Below are 13638 nucleotides of genomic sequence, written 5' to 3' on the forward strand. Positions count from 1 at the left end.
GGATATTGGAGAGAGGCACTGACACCCCTAAGGTCAAACACTTTTGACTGTAACAGACTGACAGTGGGAATAAAGTAAAAACAGGTTCCTGGATGAGGGAACAAAAAGTTCCATCTTGAGAACCTGAAGCAGTGGAGCAGAGGCCAAGAGAGGTGAAGGCATCTGTCCTTGGACATTACCAGATCCCACCAAAGCAGCCCTGAGCAACCTGATCTGAAGTCAGGGTGGCTGCTCTGAGCAGGGATTGTCCCACATCCTTTTCTGCCTCTGTGGAAGTCTGAGAGAACCTGGAGTAGAGCCAGCAGTGCAGGGCAGGACTCAGGCTTTCCTTGCTGGAGTTAGAAATGAGCAGGTGCAAGGGCAAAGACAGCTGTCATCACCATCAGCATCTGCATGACACACTTGTCACCACCCAGGCATGATCTAAACCACAAGCAAAGCAGATACTTCAGCTACAAAATAAATGTAGTTCCTTCAGTTCAGCCCCTGCTCTGCTGCCTTAGAGCATCACTGCACACTGGAAGGCAGGTCCTGGGAAGAGGGATAACCATCCTCCAGGGCTGGCCAAGGCAGAATGAGCCAGTGCCAGACAACAGCACGACTGTCCAACAGTCACAAGTTCTTCTGTGAGGGCAGATGGCGCTTGTCTTTGATGGCATTCCTCTTCCTCTTCTTGTTCAGGAAGCTCTCCAGCTTTCCACTCCTCTTCAGCTCTGCATACTTCTCAGCTAGCTCCAATTTCCGCTTCTCAGCTGCAGAGCAGAGGGAAGTTGAGTTTTAAACTGAAGCCCCAGAACATCTCTCCAGAGCAGCCCCTTCCCACCTCTCCCTCCCTGGTCCAGGCTTAGCTTCTCCCTTGAGCAGCAGCACTGGAACAATTCCCCCACAGCTGTGTGGGATGGTATGGACACCTTGCTCCCAGAGCTTGAATTCCTGCCAGCAGTTCTCCCTCTAGATGCCCCTGCAGCATGCTCACTCCGAGTACTTACATTTCTTTAGGAAGAAAGGTTTCTTTCCCTGCTTGGCCAATTCCCTCTGTTGTCTTTTCAAAGACAGCTCCCTCTCTCTCAGCTTCTGCTGTTTTTTCTGTGCCTGTTCCTGCTGTGTCTGTACAAAAAGGATGGCCTGTGTCAGCACTGGGTCAGAGCTCAGGTGACACATCCTCTCTGCCAGTGCCCCCAGAGAGGAGCTGCTCACTGAACTCACCATACGGTTCAGGAGCCGCTGGAGTTTCTCCTTCTGCTCCACGTTCCGGCATTTCTTCAGCTGCTTCTGAACCATCTGAAGAAGAAGAGAGCAGAAAGCTGCATCACTGCCTGCCTGTCCCCTCCCCTGTGAAAAGCCTTTGAAGAAGTAGCCCCTGCCAAGCAAGGTTCTTCCAGGCAAGGACAGGCACAGAGCATCACCTCCTTCTCCTGCTTCTTGATGCTGTCCAGGAAGCTGTAGGTCTTCATAAATATGTCAGGCTTATACTCTCCAGACAGGTCATCAAATCGAGGGTCTCTCTGGACCTGTCAGCAGGAAGGCAAGAGCTGTAGCCATTGTTATCCTGTTAACAGCCTGCTGACTCTCCCTTCGTGGATCAGCCAATTTTTTTCCCCAGCAATGTTATGCTTCCACACTGAAATATTTGCAGTTGGCAAAGACTGAGTTCAATGGTCAAGGTGGCATTCCCAAAGTCATGCCTGCATCAAGTTTATCATACAACAGACATCTCCATGTGCCAGTCTGCCACCCAGGAACAGCCAAAAATAACAGCAGGAGTGCAAACACCTGCAACTCCCAGACCAAGAGCTGGCTGAATGTGTGTTGTCAAGGTGCTGGATTTGTGAACTCATAACTATCTAGATTTTCACAGATTAACTGGGTCAGGTCATGCAAAAAGGGTGGGACAAAGAGGTCTCTAACTGTGGAAATTACCATATTCCAATGATCCAGCAATGATAGGTCAAAAGTTAGATTCAGATTGGAAAATAGATGGACATCTGAACTTCTGGGATTAGAACAATGACCATAGTTTGCAGTGGAACTGTCATTGGAGGCTGTCATTGCACCTTCTAGAAACATCTGGGTCACAAACTCTCAAGTTAACCTGCAGCTGCTCCAACCCACCCATTGTTCTCCCCAGGGTAACACTGTCACTGCCTGCACTCCCCATGGTCCAGCCCTGTCCTCCAGAAGCAGCCTGTGCCACCTGCAGCAGCCCCATTCCCAAGTGTGTGCCCTTCAGCAGCACTAAGGCAAGCCCTGAGCTGGGGAGGGGCAGCACCCACCTTCTTCCTAACAGGGACCACTTGTCTCAGGAAAGGTACAGGCTTCTTGGCTGACATCTCCAGTGGCCTGAAAACAAGAAAAATGGATTTAAGAGGAGCAAATGCCAGAGTGAGGCCCAAGCTGATATACTGGGAGGTCATTTGGACCCTCAGAAGAACATTACTGCACAAGAGATTCTCCCAGCTCAATCCTTACCATGATATAGAAAGCAAAGAGGTGGCTCAGTCAAAAGCCACAGAAGGTTACAACAAGCAAATATATCAAAATGTGGTTAAAACAACCCTACAAAGAACCTGGAACAGCTCCTCTGTATCAAGTGAAAACCCACCACCTGCATCAATAATGTGTTGAACTGATTATTCTTCTCATGAAGTCACAGAATGGCTAGGGGTGGAAGGAACCTTTCCTAAAGCAGAGTCACTTAGAGCAGATTGCACAGGATTGCATCCAGGTGGGTTTTAAAAAAATCCAGAGAAGGAGACTCCACAACCTCACTGAGCACTTCTTTCAGTGTTCAGTCACCCTCAGAGTGAGGAAGCTTTTCCTCATATTCAGGTGAAACTCCCTGTGTTTCTGTATTGCCCCTTGCCTGTCTCTGGATGCCACTGAAAAGAGCCTGGCCCCATCCTCTTGTCACCTGCCCTTTACATATTTCCAGTGATAAGGTCCCCTCTCAGTCATCTCTTCTCCAGGCTAAACAGTCCCAGCTACCTCAACCTGTTGTCACAGGAGAGATGCTCCAGTTCCCTAATGTTTCTTTGGGGTTTTTTTGCCCTCTAGTGGATTCATCCTCTCCAGGAGCTCCGTGTCTCTCTTGTCCTGAGGATCCCAGAACTGGGCACAGCACTCCAGACTGGCCTCCCCAGGGCTGAGCAGAGGGGCAGGATCCCCTCCCTGCCCTGCTGGCACTGCAGTTCCTGATGCAGCCCAGGATCCTGTTGGCCTTCTTGTCCCCCAGGGCAGGGCTGGCCCAAGGACAGCTCGTTGTCCACCAGGACCCCCAGGTCCTTCTCTGCAGGAGCCTGCCCTTGCCATGGCTGAATTCCAGGAGCTTCTTTGTGCCCAGCCTGCCCAGGTCTCATGGAATGGCAGCACAGCCCTGTGTGGAGCAGCTACTCCTCCCATGTTTCTGCTGACAGCAAACTTGCTGAGGGACACCTGCTGAGAGCAGCCACAGCCAGCCACAACCCCACAGGCACAGGTTTTCCAAATCCCTCTCAGGGCAGTGCTCAGTGTATTCCCACATCCTCTGAGGCAACAACCCTGCACAATGCTCTGGAGTCACTGCTGAAACAGCTCAGTGCCAGGGAATTCCCTGAAGCCCTTTCTTTAAGAAGCTCACTTCCATAACAAAAACATGAGAGAAAAAGCATGTGGGATTTCCAGCAATACATTACTTAAAGGATTAGAGGAATTAAACAAAAGCAGAATTATGCAAACTGCGTGGCAGAAATAGAGACACTGAGAGATGATGTTGCACTACACAAAATCCCCAGAGTCTTGGGTAAAAAGTAAAGCAGAAGCATTATCCTAACCAACTCTTTATGGCAGAAGAAATGTATTTTGTGTTCTCTGCTTGTGCATTGAGCAGAGGTTCAGAAATAAGATAGGGAGTGCCAGTGTAAGAGAGGAAACCCATTCAAATCACCTGGGTGCCACTCTGAGGATTGAAAACTACCTAATTACTGCAAATAAGGGGTAAGGGTATTGCTGTTAGCAGTGGGGGCCTGGGGAGAACTGTAAAAAGGTAAGATAGCTTTTGTTGTGGTGAATACAGGGAAAAGTCTGTGATGGCAAGTTCTGTAGAGAGGGAATAAAGGAAAATGAACAAGCCACAGATGAGACAGCAAGAGAAGGATAAATGGAATTCCAGAACAATTGTCTGTAAGTCCAGGCAGTGAGAGCCAGGCAGAAGATACTGATAAGCTGGAAGGGGTTTAGGAACCAGCAGGGCAACTATTTCAGGTCACAGTGGACACTGTCACAGAGCTTGAGAGGCACACCATGCCAAGGGTTACAAGTGCCTTAATTTAGAGGGTATAAAGGCACTGAGTGCCAATTTAACTGTCAGGTGGCTGCTGGGGATTTGAAGAGAACAGGATATTAAGAGCTCTGAAAACAGCACCAGACCATTCCCAAATGAAACTATAGTGACAGGCATTATTGTCCAGTACATTAAAGGAGATCTATGCCAGCTCCAAGGCAACATCACTGCTGTGAGGAGCTCCCAGTGTAATTTCTGGGATGCAGAGAGCACACACACACATTTTTCTGATCACAAAAGAGCCTCTTTACCCCTTTTTGCCTTGTTGCTGCTTCAGTGTAGCTTTGGCAGGCTGTGCAGTTTTCTTCCCAGCAGGCACCTTCCTGCTTACTCTGGTCTTTGCATCACTCTGCACCCGCAGGAGCTCCTCAAAAGACATGTCAGACTGACCTGGAAGAGAGCACAGAGCACACCTGAGCTGAACAGCTCCTCAAGGCACTTCTCACCCCCAAACTCCACCAAGAGGGCTGCCTCAGAGCTTGGGACAGTGACACAAGCACAGGATGGCACAAGTGGTGCCATCCCTGTACAACTGCACAGCAGGGAGAAACCCCTGCATCTCTCAGCCTCTGGTTCCTCTGCCATTGATCACTTCAGTCTCCACCACCAGAACAGAGCAGCCTCCCCCTCTCCCCAGAGTGTCTTTGCTTCTCTCTCCACTCCACAGCACACACAAGACCAGTACAAAGTGTTTACCTGGCACAAAGAGCAGTGCAAGCTCTACACTGGGCACTGTGAATTCTGAGGGGTCACCTCTAAGTCCTGACTTTCCCACTTTAATGTTTCTTTAATATCAGTAACCTTTAATGCTTCTTATAACCAGAATGCAAAAATATTATCATACTATTCTTTATTCTAGATTTACACTTCTAGGTGTTCAGAACCAACAACTGAAAGCATTTCTTCAGTCAGCACTTGGATATGCTCATTCCACTCAGGGTTTGCACTGTGTCCCTTCTGGGAGGGAAAGCTGTGACCGTGTTCACAGGGGTTTTTGGGCTGGGGAAGAGACCAAGATCTGACTCCACGTTTCAGAAGGTTGGATTTATTGTTTTATGATATATATTACATTAAAACTATACTAAAAGAATAGAAGAAAGGATTTCATCAGAAGGCCAGCTAAGAATAGAATAGGAAGGAATGGTAACAAAGGTTTGTGGCTCAGACTCTCTGTCCGAGCCAGCTGGGCTGTGATTGGCCATTAATTAGAAACAACCAATATGGTCCAATCAAAGATCCACCTGTTGCATTCCACAGCAGCAGATAATCAATGTTTACATTTTGTTCCTGAGGCCTCTCAATTTCTCAGGAGAAAAAATCCTAAGGAAAGGATTTTCCATGAAAGATCCTATGGAAAGATCCTTTCTGCGACAGAAAGCCTTGGCAAACTGACTGAGGTGGTGTTTGCCTGCTCAGCACCCCTGAGCAGTGACAGACACATGGTCTTTCTGAGCCTTTGCAATACAAAACACACCAAGTGTGGCCCAGCAGGGACCATCATAGCCTGTCTGATACCTTGGCTGGATACCAGGTGCCCCACAAGCTGCTCTTGGAGCCCACTCACTCCCAAACCCTTCCCACACAAACACAAAACTGTCCCATGAGCGAGGTTTGTGTGCCCTGCCAAATTCAGGAAGCAACACGAGGTCAGTCAGTCACACTGGCTCAGAGCATGGACTCATCCCAAGCACTCTCATCCTGGCAATAACCATGACCTTCAGAAACAACTCTCATCATCCAGAAAACATCATGGGCACAGCCAAGAGCTGCCTCAGTAAATGTTTTCATTTTGCTTGCTCTGAACGCTCAGGAACTCTGCTCTGATGATGCTCATTAGTGCTCTGAGGTGGGGTACAGGAGCAGGGACTATCCAGTCTGCTGCACAAGGGACAAAGGAAATGTGAATACAGCATGATTTCATTGCACTGCTTCCCACCCCATCCAAATCCGGAACAAGGACAACCAAAAGGACAAATAAAGCATTAAAAGAAAGGAATTATGAAGTGGAAGATACTCTCAGCACTTGATGAAGACAAGGCGCCATCACTTGCACTCCAATATTCCACTTGGCTGAAATTCCAAAACAATGCTGTTTACATAGCAAAGACTTCAATGAAAATGAGATAAAGACACCATATCAAATGATGCCAAAAGGAGATTTGGTATAAATCAGACAAAGCAAAGGCATGCAGAGTTTCCATGATAAAGTATTTCATCACTGGTACAGGAGACCAAACCTGACTACCTAAAACCTGATAGGGAAAATTATTTCCACATGGTAGTATCAGTCCACAAGATACATCCTACTGCCTATTTCTAGGAGACTGAATTAACCCCTCACAGTGATAAAAACATCACTATAAAAAAAAAAGAAAGCCTGTTCTGGAGCAGAAGTGAGTGGTCCCAGCAGGCATTCACTGCTGGGCAGCAGAATTGGCAACTGTGTGTGTGAAAAGGTTTTGGTTAAAAAGGCAGGATTAGCTTATTTTCCTTGTTCCTTGCATTCTTGCTTGAGGACTTAATTTCCCAATTTTTTCATTCTATTTTTTCCCCTTAGTATATAACTTACCTGTTCTCTGCTGTATTTGTTGCCCATTTAATTTTCCCTCCTGCCACTTCTCCCCTTCATCCATTATTTTGTGGATTGTTTCCTTCTTTTTGCACCTCTTGATAAGCTACTGTTACCTGCAGATAACAGGGGCATTTCCTGCTCTCAAGCACAGCGTCCTGTGTTTCCTCTCCTCCCAGACTCCTGTGGCACATGGACACCTTATGTCTTCCTCAGCTGAACCTGCAGGGAGCTATACAACCAGCAGAGCACACAGATGGCCTAAAGAAATGCCTGATATCTGCCCAGTCCTTCCCTGCTGAGACAAAATCAGTGCTGGACTCCAAAAGAACTCCTCCTGCTCCAGAAACAAGATCAACAGAGTGCCCTGACAGATGGCAAAAGCAAAGCTGCTGTTCCCGTTCCCATTCCCATCCAGCTGTGGGAAGGAAAGAGTGCCTGCCAGTGATCCCCTCTCTGAGCTTTGCTCACCAGAGAAAAACAAAATGCCTACAACAGATGGCGAGGCACCTTGCCCACCTCTGAAACCCACTGCCAAAATCTCACCTGCAGAGATGTGCCTTCCCCACAGACACACCCTGGAGACCTTTCACAAGGATCAGTGACTCCTCACACCCGTGACACGCTGTGCTGTGCCTGCAGATAACACCAATGCCCACTCCCTCACGATTCCCTTCAAGGGCTTTTGCTGTATTATTTGTAAGGTTTTCATTCTCACTCGGATCGTTCTGAGACGGGGAAACCAAACTGTGTTTGCTGCAGTGGATGAGAGCCCCCATGCCGGCCCTCAGCCCACACAGCCGGGCACCGCCTGCTCCTTCTCCTCTGCTGTGCTGCCAGGGCCTCTCCAGCTCCTGCACACCTGACCTGGCACCCAGCATTGCCCCCGAGACCTGTGACATCTCCCACAGCAACCCAGCCTGGAGCCAGATGAGGGTGGAGTTAAATGGGTGAGCTTTAAGAACCCTTCCAAGCAAATCAATTTATGGTTCTGCGATTTTCCGCACCGGGGAAAAGTGGCCCCTACACGAGTTTGTTCCAGGGACCTCTCACCCAACCCCGCTGCTGATCCCGAGCTGCTCAGCTGGGCAGGAGCTGGGATACGAGAGGGCACCGAGCTCTTTGGCAGCACTTTTCCCACCAAACCGAGCCGAGGTGCCGCCTTCACCCGGAGTCGCTCCCGCCGGGCTCCCTCACCTTTCCCGCCAGCCCCCGCCACGCTCCCGCCGTCGTCGCTCTCGTCGCTGGAGCCAGAGCTCTCCTCCGCCGGCTCCAGCCTCCTCCCGAGCGCCTGCTCCGCAGCCGCCTCTTCCTCGCTCTCTGTGAGGGCGGCGGCGGCGGCTCGTCCCCGTCCTTGTCCCCGTCCCCATCCCGGTCCCTCACGGCGCGGCCCCATCGCCCCCGGAACGGCCCGCGCGGCACCGGCGGAACCGGAAGCGGAGCAGAGGCGGTCACGTGGGGGAGCGCTGTTTATTGTCTTTTTTTTTTATTATTTTTTTTTTTTTTAAGAAAAAAATCCTTTCTTTCTGAGGAACGGGTTATGTACACAAAGGCCCTGGGGATACCCAACTAAGAAGTCAATAAATGTTTTTAAGTGCAAGATCTGGATCCCTTTGCGCTGCGGGACTGAGCTGTCCTGATGGCGTATTTATCGCAGCCCAGACTGTTTCTAATGCGAGCACCAAGTTTAAACGAAGGTTTGCCATGGCCTCCAGCTGGATCACCTGCAGCTGTCGGACGTGACTAGCAGGCTGAACTGTGGTTACACACAGCGGCCTGCATAGGACAGGTACAGCCAGCACACCAAGGGGTGTCAGCACCTCTGAGCACTCCACACCTGTGGGAGCACACTTGGAATGTCGCACCCTATTTTCTGCTCGAAGGGAAACCGAAGGAACTGGGCAGGAGGGTGGTGCAGCAGAGAGTTCCCAAAGCAGACAGAGGCATCGTCTTCGGCTTCCTCGGGACGAGACCAGCGGCAGGGCGGAGCGGGCGGCGAGAGGCTGTCGGCCAGGGCGCGGAGCTGCTCGGCCAGCCGGGCCACATCCGCGCCCGCGGGCGGCGCGGCGGCGCGGGGCTGCCGGGAGCGCAGGTGGGCCGCCTCCTCCTCCCTGCGGGGACACGGGGTAAGCGACAGCCTGCGGACCCTGGCTGAGCGCTCGGTGCAGGTGATGCAGCACCACCATTCCCCGGGCTCCCGCTCACCTGAGGAAGCAGCTGCAGGTGATACAACCCCTCCCCAGAGTTCCCGCTCACCTGAGGCAGCGGCAGGTGATGCAGCCCCACCACCCCCCGGGATCCTGCTCACCCGAGGCAGCGGCAGGTGCAGGTGATGCAGCCCCCATTCCCGGGATCCCGCTCACCCGAGGCAGCGGCAGATGCAGGTGATGCAGCCCCCATTCCCGGGATCCCGCTCACCTGAGGCAGCGGCAGGTGCAGGTGATGCAGCCGCCGTCCCGCCGCGCCCACACTCGCAGCCAGCTCCAGGCGCGGTCCCTGCGCAGCACTCGCAGCACAGCGGTCCCCGCTGCCGGCCCGGCCCCGGCGCCCAGCGCTGCGGGCAAGGGAAGGGACTGCGTGAGCCACAGCAGGGCACGGCCCCGGGGTGCCGGGAGAGCCCCGCAGGCTGCCCCGGTGGGCTCTGCCGCTGGCCCCAGCAGGACAGAAGCAACACAGAGATGGGGCTCAGGTAGGCTTGTCCCTCTTCTGTATACCGTGGCAAAGCAGGATGCCCACCCCCAGCTTGGAAACTACTTATAGACAGTGTATGGGGCGTGTAATCACTTCCCCACTTCATCCTTTTTGGAGCAGGGACTCACAACAGGGAGTGCTGAATTCACTTTGGCACTGCTGTCCTGGATAGCCACGTTTCAGGCATAACCAGACCATTGGGCCAGGGGACAGCACACACGTTCCTGGGTGTGACACTCACCCAGGGCCCTGTGCTGGGCAGCTGCCAGCTCAGCATCCTCAGGGTGCAGGAGGCTGTACCACGACTGACCGACCAGCTCCTCCCGGTGGTAGCCGAGGTGGTAGGTGACACTGGGGAAAACAAGGGGAGTGGAGACTGAGTGCTGTATGGAGCCTGCATCCCATACACAGGCTAGGTGAAGGGAATTATTCTTGCTGGCTGAGATGTACAGCTGGGACTGTGTGCGAGCAGGCACCCCTCACCTCTCCGTGACATCAATAAACGTCATGTCCAGGAGATGCATGCTCTGGAATATGTCATCCTGGGAAGCAGCTTCGCCATCTGTGGGTGACTGCACAAGGGGTGTGCAGAGAGCCAGGAAGGCTGTGCTGGAGGGGGAGGGTGGCCAGTGCAGGGCCACAAAGCGCCCACACACTGCCATCACCCGATTGCCCCCGTGCTGCAGCCGGAAGGCCTTGGACGTGCGCATCTCGCTGACAAAAGTGACTTCTGCAGGGAAACAAACCATTCAGAGTGGGTTAGGAGCTCCCTCACTCTGCTCCAAGCAGGGCTGGCCCTGCTCTGGAATCACATCCAAGGGCCAGAGCAGGATGGCAAGATCCATGAGATGCCAGCCAAAGTGTCCCTTACCCCTGCCAGGCTCCTCCCGGGCAAGGAGGAGCTTCTTGTGCACATCCTCTCCCACTCGCCCATCCAGGATGTCAAAGAGCGTGTCCCCCTGAGCGAGCAGCTCCACCTGACAAACAGAGGGCTGCCCTCAGAGACTGTGCCTGTCTCAGTGGGCCCTGGCTGCCATCGTGGGTGCACAGCCTGCTGCAGCCACAGCCCAGTGTCTGCTGGGACAGCGTGCCGTGCAGGCAATGAAGGCACCAGGATGGGTATGGGGACAGTGACTGCAAATGCCCAGTGAGCAGGCCTTACCACAGAGAGGCCCAGGACCTGAGCCACGTTCTCTGAGATGTAGACCAGCTTGCTGTCTGCTGAGAGCACAAGAAGAAACCCCGGGAGCAGGGAGAGTAGTTCTGTGCCAAGGGCCGGTCCCGTAGGAGGAGCCAAGCCTGCAGGGGGAGGAGGGTGAAGAGTTGTCTTGGATGAGGCAGGGGCAGTGCCCCACACAGAGCCAAGGGAGCGTGGAGTGCAGCAGTGCTGAGGGTACCTGGAGGGAAGAGCTGAGCCCCCCGCAGGCGGAGGCACACCAGGGCCATGGTGTGCAGGTAGGAGAGCCGCTCCTTCTCTTGGGCAGAGATGGGCAGCAGGGAGCGCAGCGCCTGCAGCTCCGCATTGATCTGGTCTCGGCGAGCCTTGGAAGCACTCTTGGTTGACCTGCAAAGCCAACCATGTGGGACATCTGTCCAGGGAGGGCAAGGGATGGCATTCCCTGCCTGTCATTGTGGCAAGAATTGCCAGCTCGGGGATATGGAGATGCTCAGCACCCGTGCCAGCTGCTGCCTCTAGGAGAGCAAACCTTGTGGGCACAGGCAGAGGTGCTCCAGCCTAGCCAGGGGCACACGCTGCTGGTATGGCTGGTGCCTCTCCTGCTGGGCACCAGGCTGGACAATGACCTGAGCCCATGTAACACAACCTCCCCACCAGGATGGAAAGTACATCTGTGCACCCCAGCCCAGTACAATATGCCTTTCCTCCTAAACCACCTAAAGTACTTCTGCCCCTCCAAATTCCTGCACCTCCTCCCCATGCACTGGCTGGCAGTCCCGCTGTCCCAGGCTGGTGTCAGCACCTTGCAAGGGCCATCAGAGCCTACAGCAGCTATCCCGGGGTTCTGGAAGGCCATCCCAGCCCCGAGGGAGGGCAGGAGGTGGGAGAGAGCTCACCTGAAGGGCCTCGGGGCGCTGGGCGCCTGCTTGGCCCTGGCGGGCAGGCAGCTCATCTCTGCCTGCAGTGGCCGGTGGCAGTGGCTGCAGAAGATGGTCATGCTGCCGGGGCTGGGATGGCTGGGGCCGGCAGGGAACCGCTGGCAGGGAACCGCTGCCTCCTTCGCCTGCGGCTGTGGCTGAACCTGCTGACCCTGCTGCTCCCGGCCTCCTTTTGTAGCCTCCCGGGGTGCAGAGGCCAAGCCACTCAGGGGCGAGAATTACCTCTTGTGACGCAACTCCAAACAGCTCGGGGCTATTTTTAGAAGGCAGGCTGCTAAAAATAGCCCTTGCAAGCAGTTGAAATTTGAGAGGGGAAGTAATAAAAGGAAGCCAGGGTCTTTAAAGCAAACCTGCCGCTCAGGAGGGGGCAGTGACAAAGGCAGCAGGGATCTCCCTGTGGGGCACACATCTGCCCAGCTCCTGCCAGCCCTGCAGAACATCCTGTGTCAAGTCTGCCTGAATGGGAGCTGCTCTCCAGCACCACTGATGACTGACCTGGGAGCTGGGAGAAGGAGCTGATAAGAAAGAAAATAGAGGTGGAAACACCAGGACCAAGGTGGTGAGCAGTGTGCCATGCCCAGGCCTGCAGTAGGTTCCTGGCAGAGGCAGGTTAGAGCCACAGCACCCCTGGACCCAAGAGAACCCTTTAAGAAGAGAGGGGTGTCAGTGACTCCACTCCCTGATGAGCCCCTTTCCTTCCCAGAGGACACCTGTCCCCCACAAAGGTTTGCTCTCCTAGAGGCAGCTGGCATGGGGTGCTGAGCCTTTCTGGGGCTGATTGTCTCCACTCACTGCCCCAGAGACTGAGATTCCTCCCAGTGACAGAATTGAGGAGCCTCTGTGCTCAGCACCACACAGCCCAGCACAGGGACTCTGGGTGTTAGGGGGCATTTCCTAGTGCCTGGCAGCCTGCAAGGAGAGTCAGCTTGGTGCTTTAGTGCACAGCAAAAAAACTCCACCATTTATTTCACAGCTTGAGAGAGGGCCTGTGGCTGAGGCAGCTGATAGAGGGAAGGAGTTAGAGCTGCTGGATAACACATGGGAGATGTTCTCCTAAGTCCTCTTGGTAACCTGCAGGTGCCAAGGACCACAAAGGATGCTGGAGCTGCTCCCCCTCAGCCAGATGTGCTGTCACAGCAGAGCCTGCTTCCCTCCAGGCCAATGATGCTCATCACCTTCACAGCGAAGTGCTGCCAGTGTGTGAAGAACAAGCTCTTGTCACCATTGTGGCGCCTTCTGTTCTCTTGCCACGGGGTTTCACTGCTGTCACATCACTCCAGATTGCTCCATTGTGCTTGCATTGGCCACCTCCTGCAGGCTGAGGAGCCCAGGCACCTCTGCAACCTCGTGCTGATGGATGAGCACTGGTCCCTGGCCATGTGCCAGCCTTCAGGGCAGGACAGACAGCCTGAGCCCTCTGCCACCCATGTTCCTGGCATGCAGCCACCACCATCTCAGCACCCCCTGTGACTTTACATCCCAGGAAAGGCCCCAAGTGCTTCCTTAGCTTTCTCTGCAATAGCCCCACTGCAGTTGCCACTGGAGCTCCTCTTCACATCAGATGCCTCACGTTGGTGAGAAAGGGTTTGAGCACAGCCCTCTGTGCCAGGCAGGAAGGCTGTCCCAGGCATCCCTCCACCTCAGCCCTGAAGCAGGAAGCTCCAGAGCACCCACCTACCTGAGGCAGTGCAGCCCAAGGAGACAGACACCATTTTCCTTCTGTCCTCTTGCAGGACAGCACAGTTCTGGGCAGGAGGCAGGTACCCCATGGCAGTGTTGCTGGAGGGGGGCCCAGCTTCCCTTGCCCACCCCAGGCAGGGCTGTGGCTCACATCAGCCACTGCCACAAGCCACCAGTGCCTGCAGCTGCAGGGAAAAGCACCTGGTTCAGTCTCTCCCCTCTCAAGCCTTTTCTCCCCCAGTTCATCTGCTAGGACACACAGAAA

At 53.8% G+C, this 13638-nt stretch overlaps 2 protein-coding genes across 3 annotated transcripts; both read right to left on the bottom strand.

Annotated features, from left to right (window-relative positions):
- Positions 1 to 355: 355 nt before the first annotated feature.
- On the bottom strand, positions 356 to 8323 carry RRP36 (ribosomal RNA processing 36). The gene is made up of 7 exons (XM_064709597.1): positions 8085 to 8323; positions 4570 to 4708; positions 2274 to 2340; positions 1407 to 1511; positions 1207 to 1281; positions 990 to 1107; positions 356 to 752 (listed from the first exon to the last, which is right to left on the bottom strand). The coding sequence occupies exons 1-7, from the start codon at positions 8281 to 8283 to the stop codon at positions 613 to 615; spliced, it is 843 nt and encodes a 280-aa protein (XP_064565667.1). The 5' UTR covers positions 8284 to 8323; the 3' UTR covers positions 356 to 612.
- A 20-nt stretch (positions 8324 to 8343) lies between these two features.
- On the bottom strand, positions 8344 to 13496 carry LOC135446092 (neuronal PAS domain-containing protein 4-like). 2 transcript variants are annotated; one of them, XM_064709591.1, is made up of 8 exons: positions 13372 to 13496; positions 10976 to 11142; positions 10741 to 10877; positions 10450 to 10555; positions 10062 to 10308; positions 9820 to 9929; positions 9306 to 9441; positions 8344 to 8998 (listed from the first exon to the last, which is right to left on the bottom strand). In XM_064709591.1, exons 2-8 carry the CDS (start codon positions 11022 to 11024, stop codon positions 8701 to 8703), a joined length of 1083 nt encoding a protein of 360 aa, XP_064565661.1. In that variant the 5' UTR covers positions 11025 to 11142; positions 13372 to 13496; the 3' UTR covers positions 8344 to 8700. The 2 variants fall into 2 exon arrangements, with proteins under 2 accessions (XP_064565661.1, XP_064565660.1); XM_064709590.1 differs by having other exon boundaries at positions 11652 to 13496.
- Positions 13497 to 13638: the final 142 nt, after the last annotated feature.

The sequence above is a fragment of the Zonotrichia leucophrys genome, chromosome 3, assembly GCF_028769735.1.
Source record: "Zonotrichia leucophrys gambelii isolate GWCS_2022_RI chromosome 3, RI_Zleu_2.0, whole genome shotgun sequence".
In the NCBI taxonomy this organism is placed as follows: Eukaryota; Metazoa; Chordata; class Aves; order Passeriformes; family Passerellidae; genus Zonotrichia; species Zonotrichia leucophrys.

Bases quoted from the DNA above. Each gene is read 5' to 3' on its own strand.
- RRP36 (XM_064709597.1), bottom strand. From the start codon at position 8,283: ATGGGGCCGCGCCGTGAGGGACCGGGATGGGGACGGGGACAAGGACGG. The intron at 1,282-1,406 runs GTGATGCTCTGT...CTTCTTCTTCAG, and splicing joins TCAAGAAGCAGGAGAAGGAG to ATGGTTCAGAAGCAGCTGAA. The intron at 753-989 runs GTAAGTACTCGG...TCTGCTCTGCAG, and splicing joins ACCTTTCTTCCTAAAGAAAT to CTGAGAAGCGGAAATTGGAG.
- LOC135446092 (XM_064709590.1), bottom strand. From the start codon at position 11,752: ATGACCATCTTCTGCAGCCACTGCCACCGGCCACTGCAGGCAGAGATG. The intron at 10,878-10,975 runs GTACCCTCAGCA...CTCCCCCTGCAG, and splicing joins GGCTCAGCTCTTCCCTCCAG to GCTTGGCTCCTCCTACGGGA. The intron at 8,999-9,305 runs GTGAGCGGGATC...GTGTCCCCGCAG, and splicing joins TGCACCTGCCGCTGCCTCAG to GGAGGAGGAGGCGGCCCACC.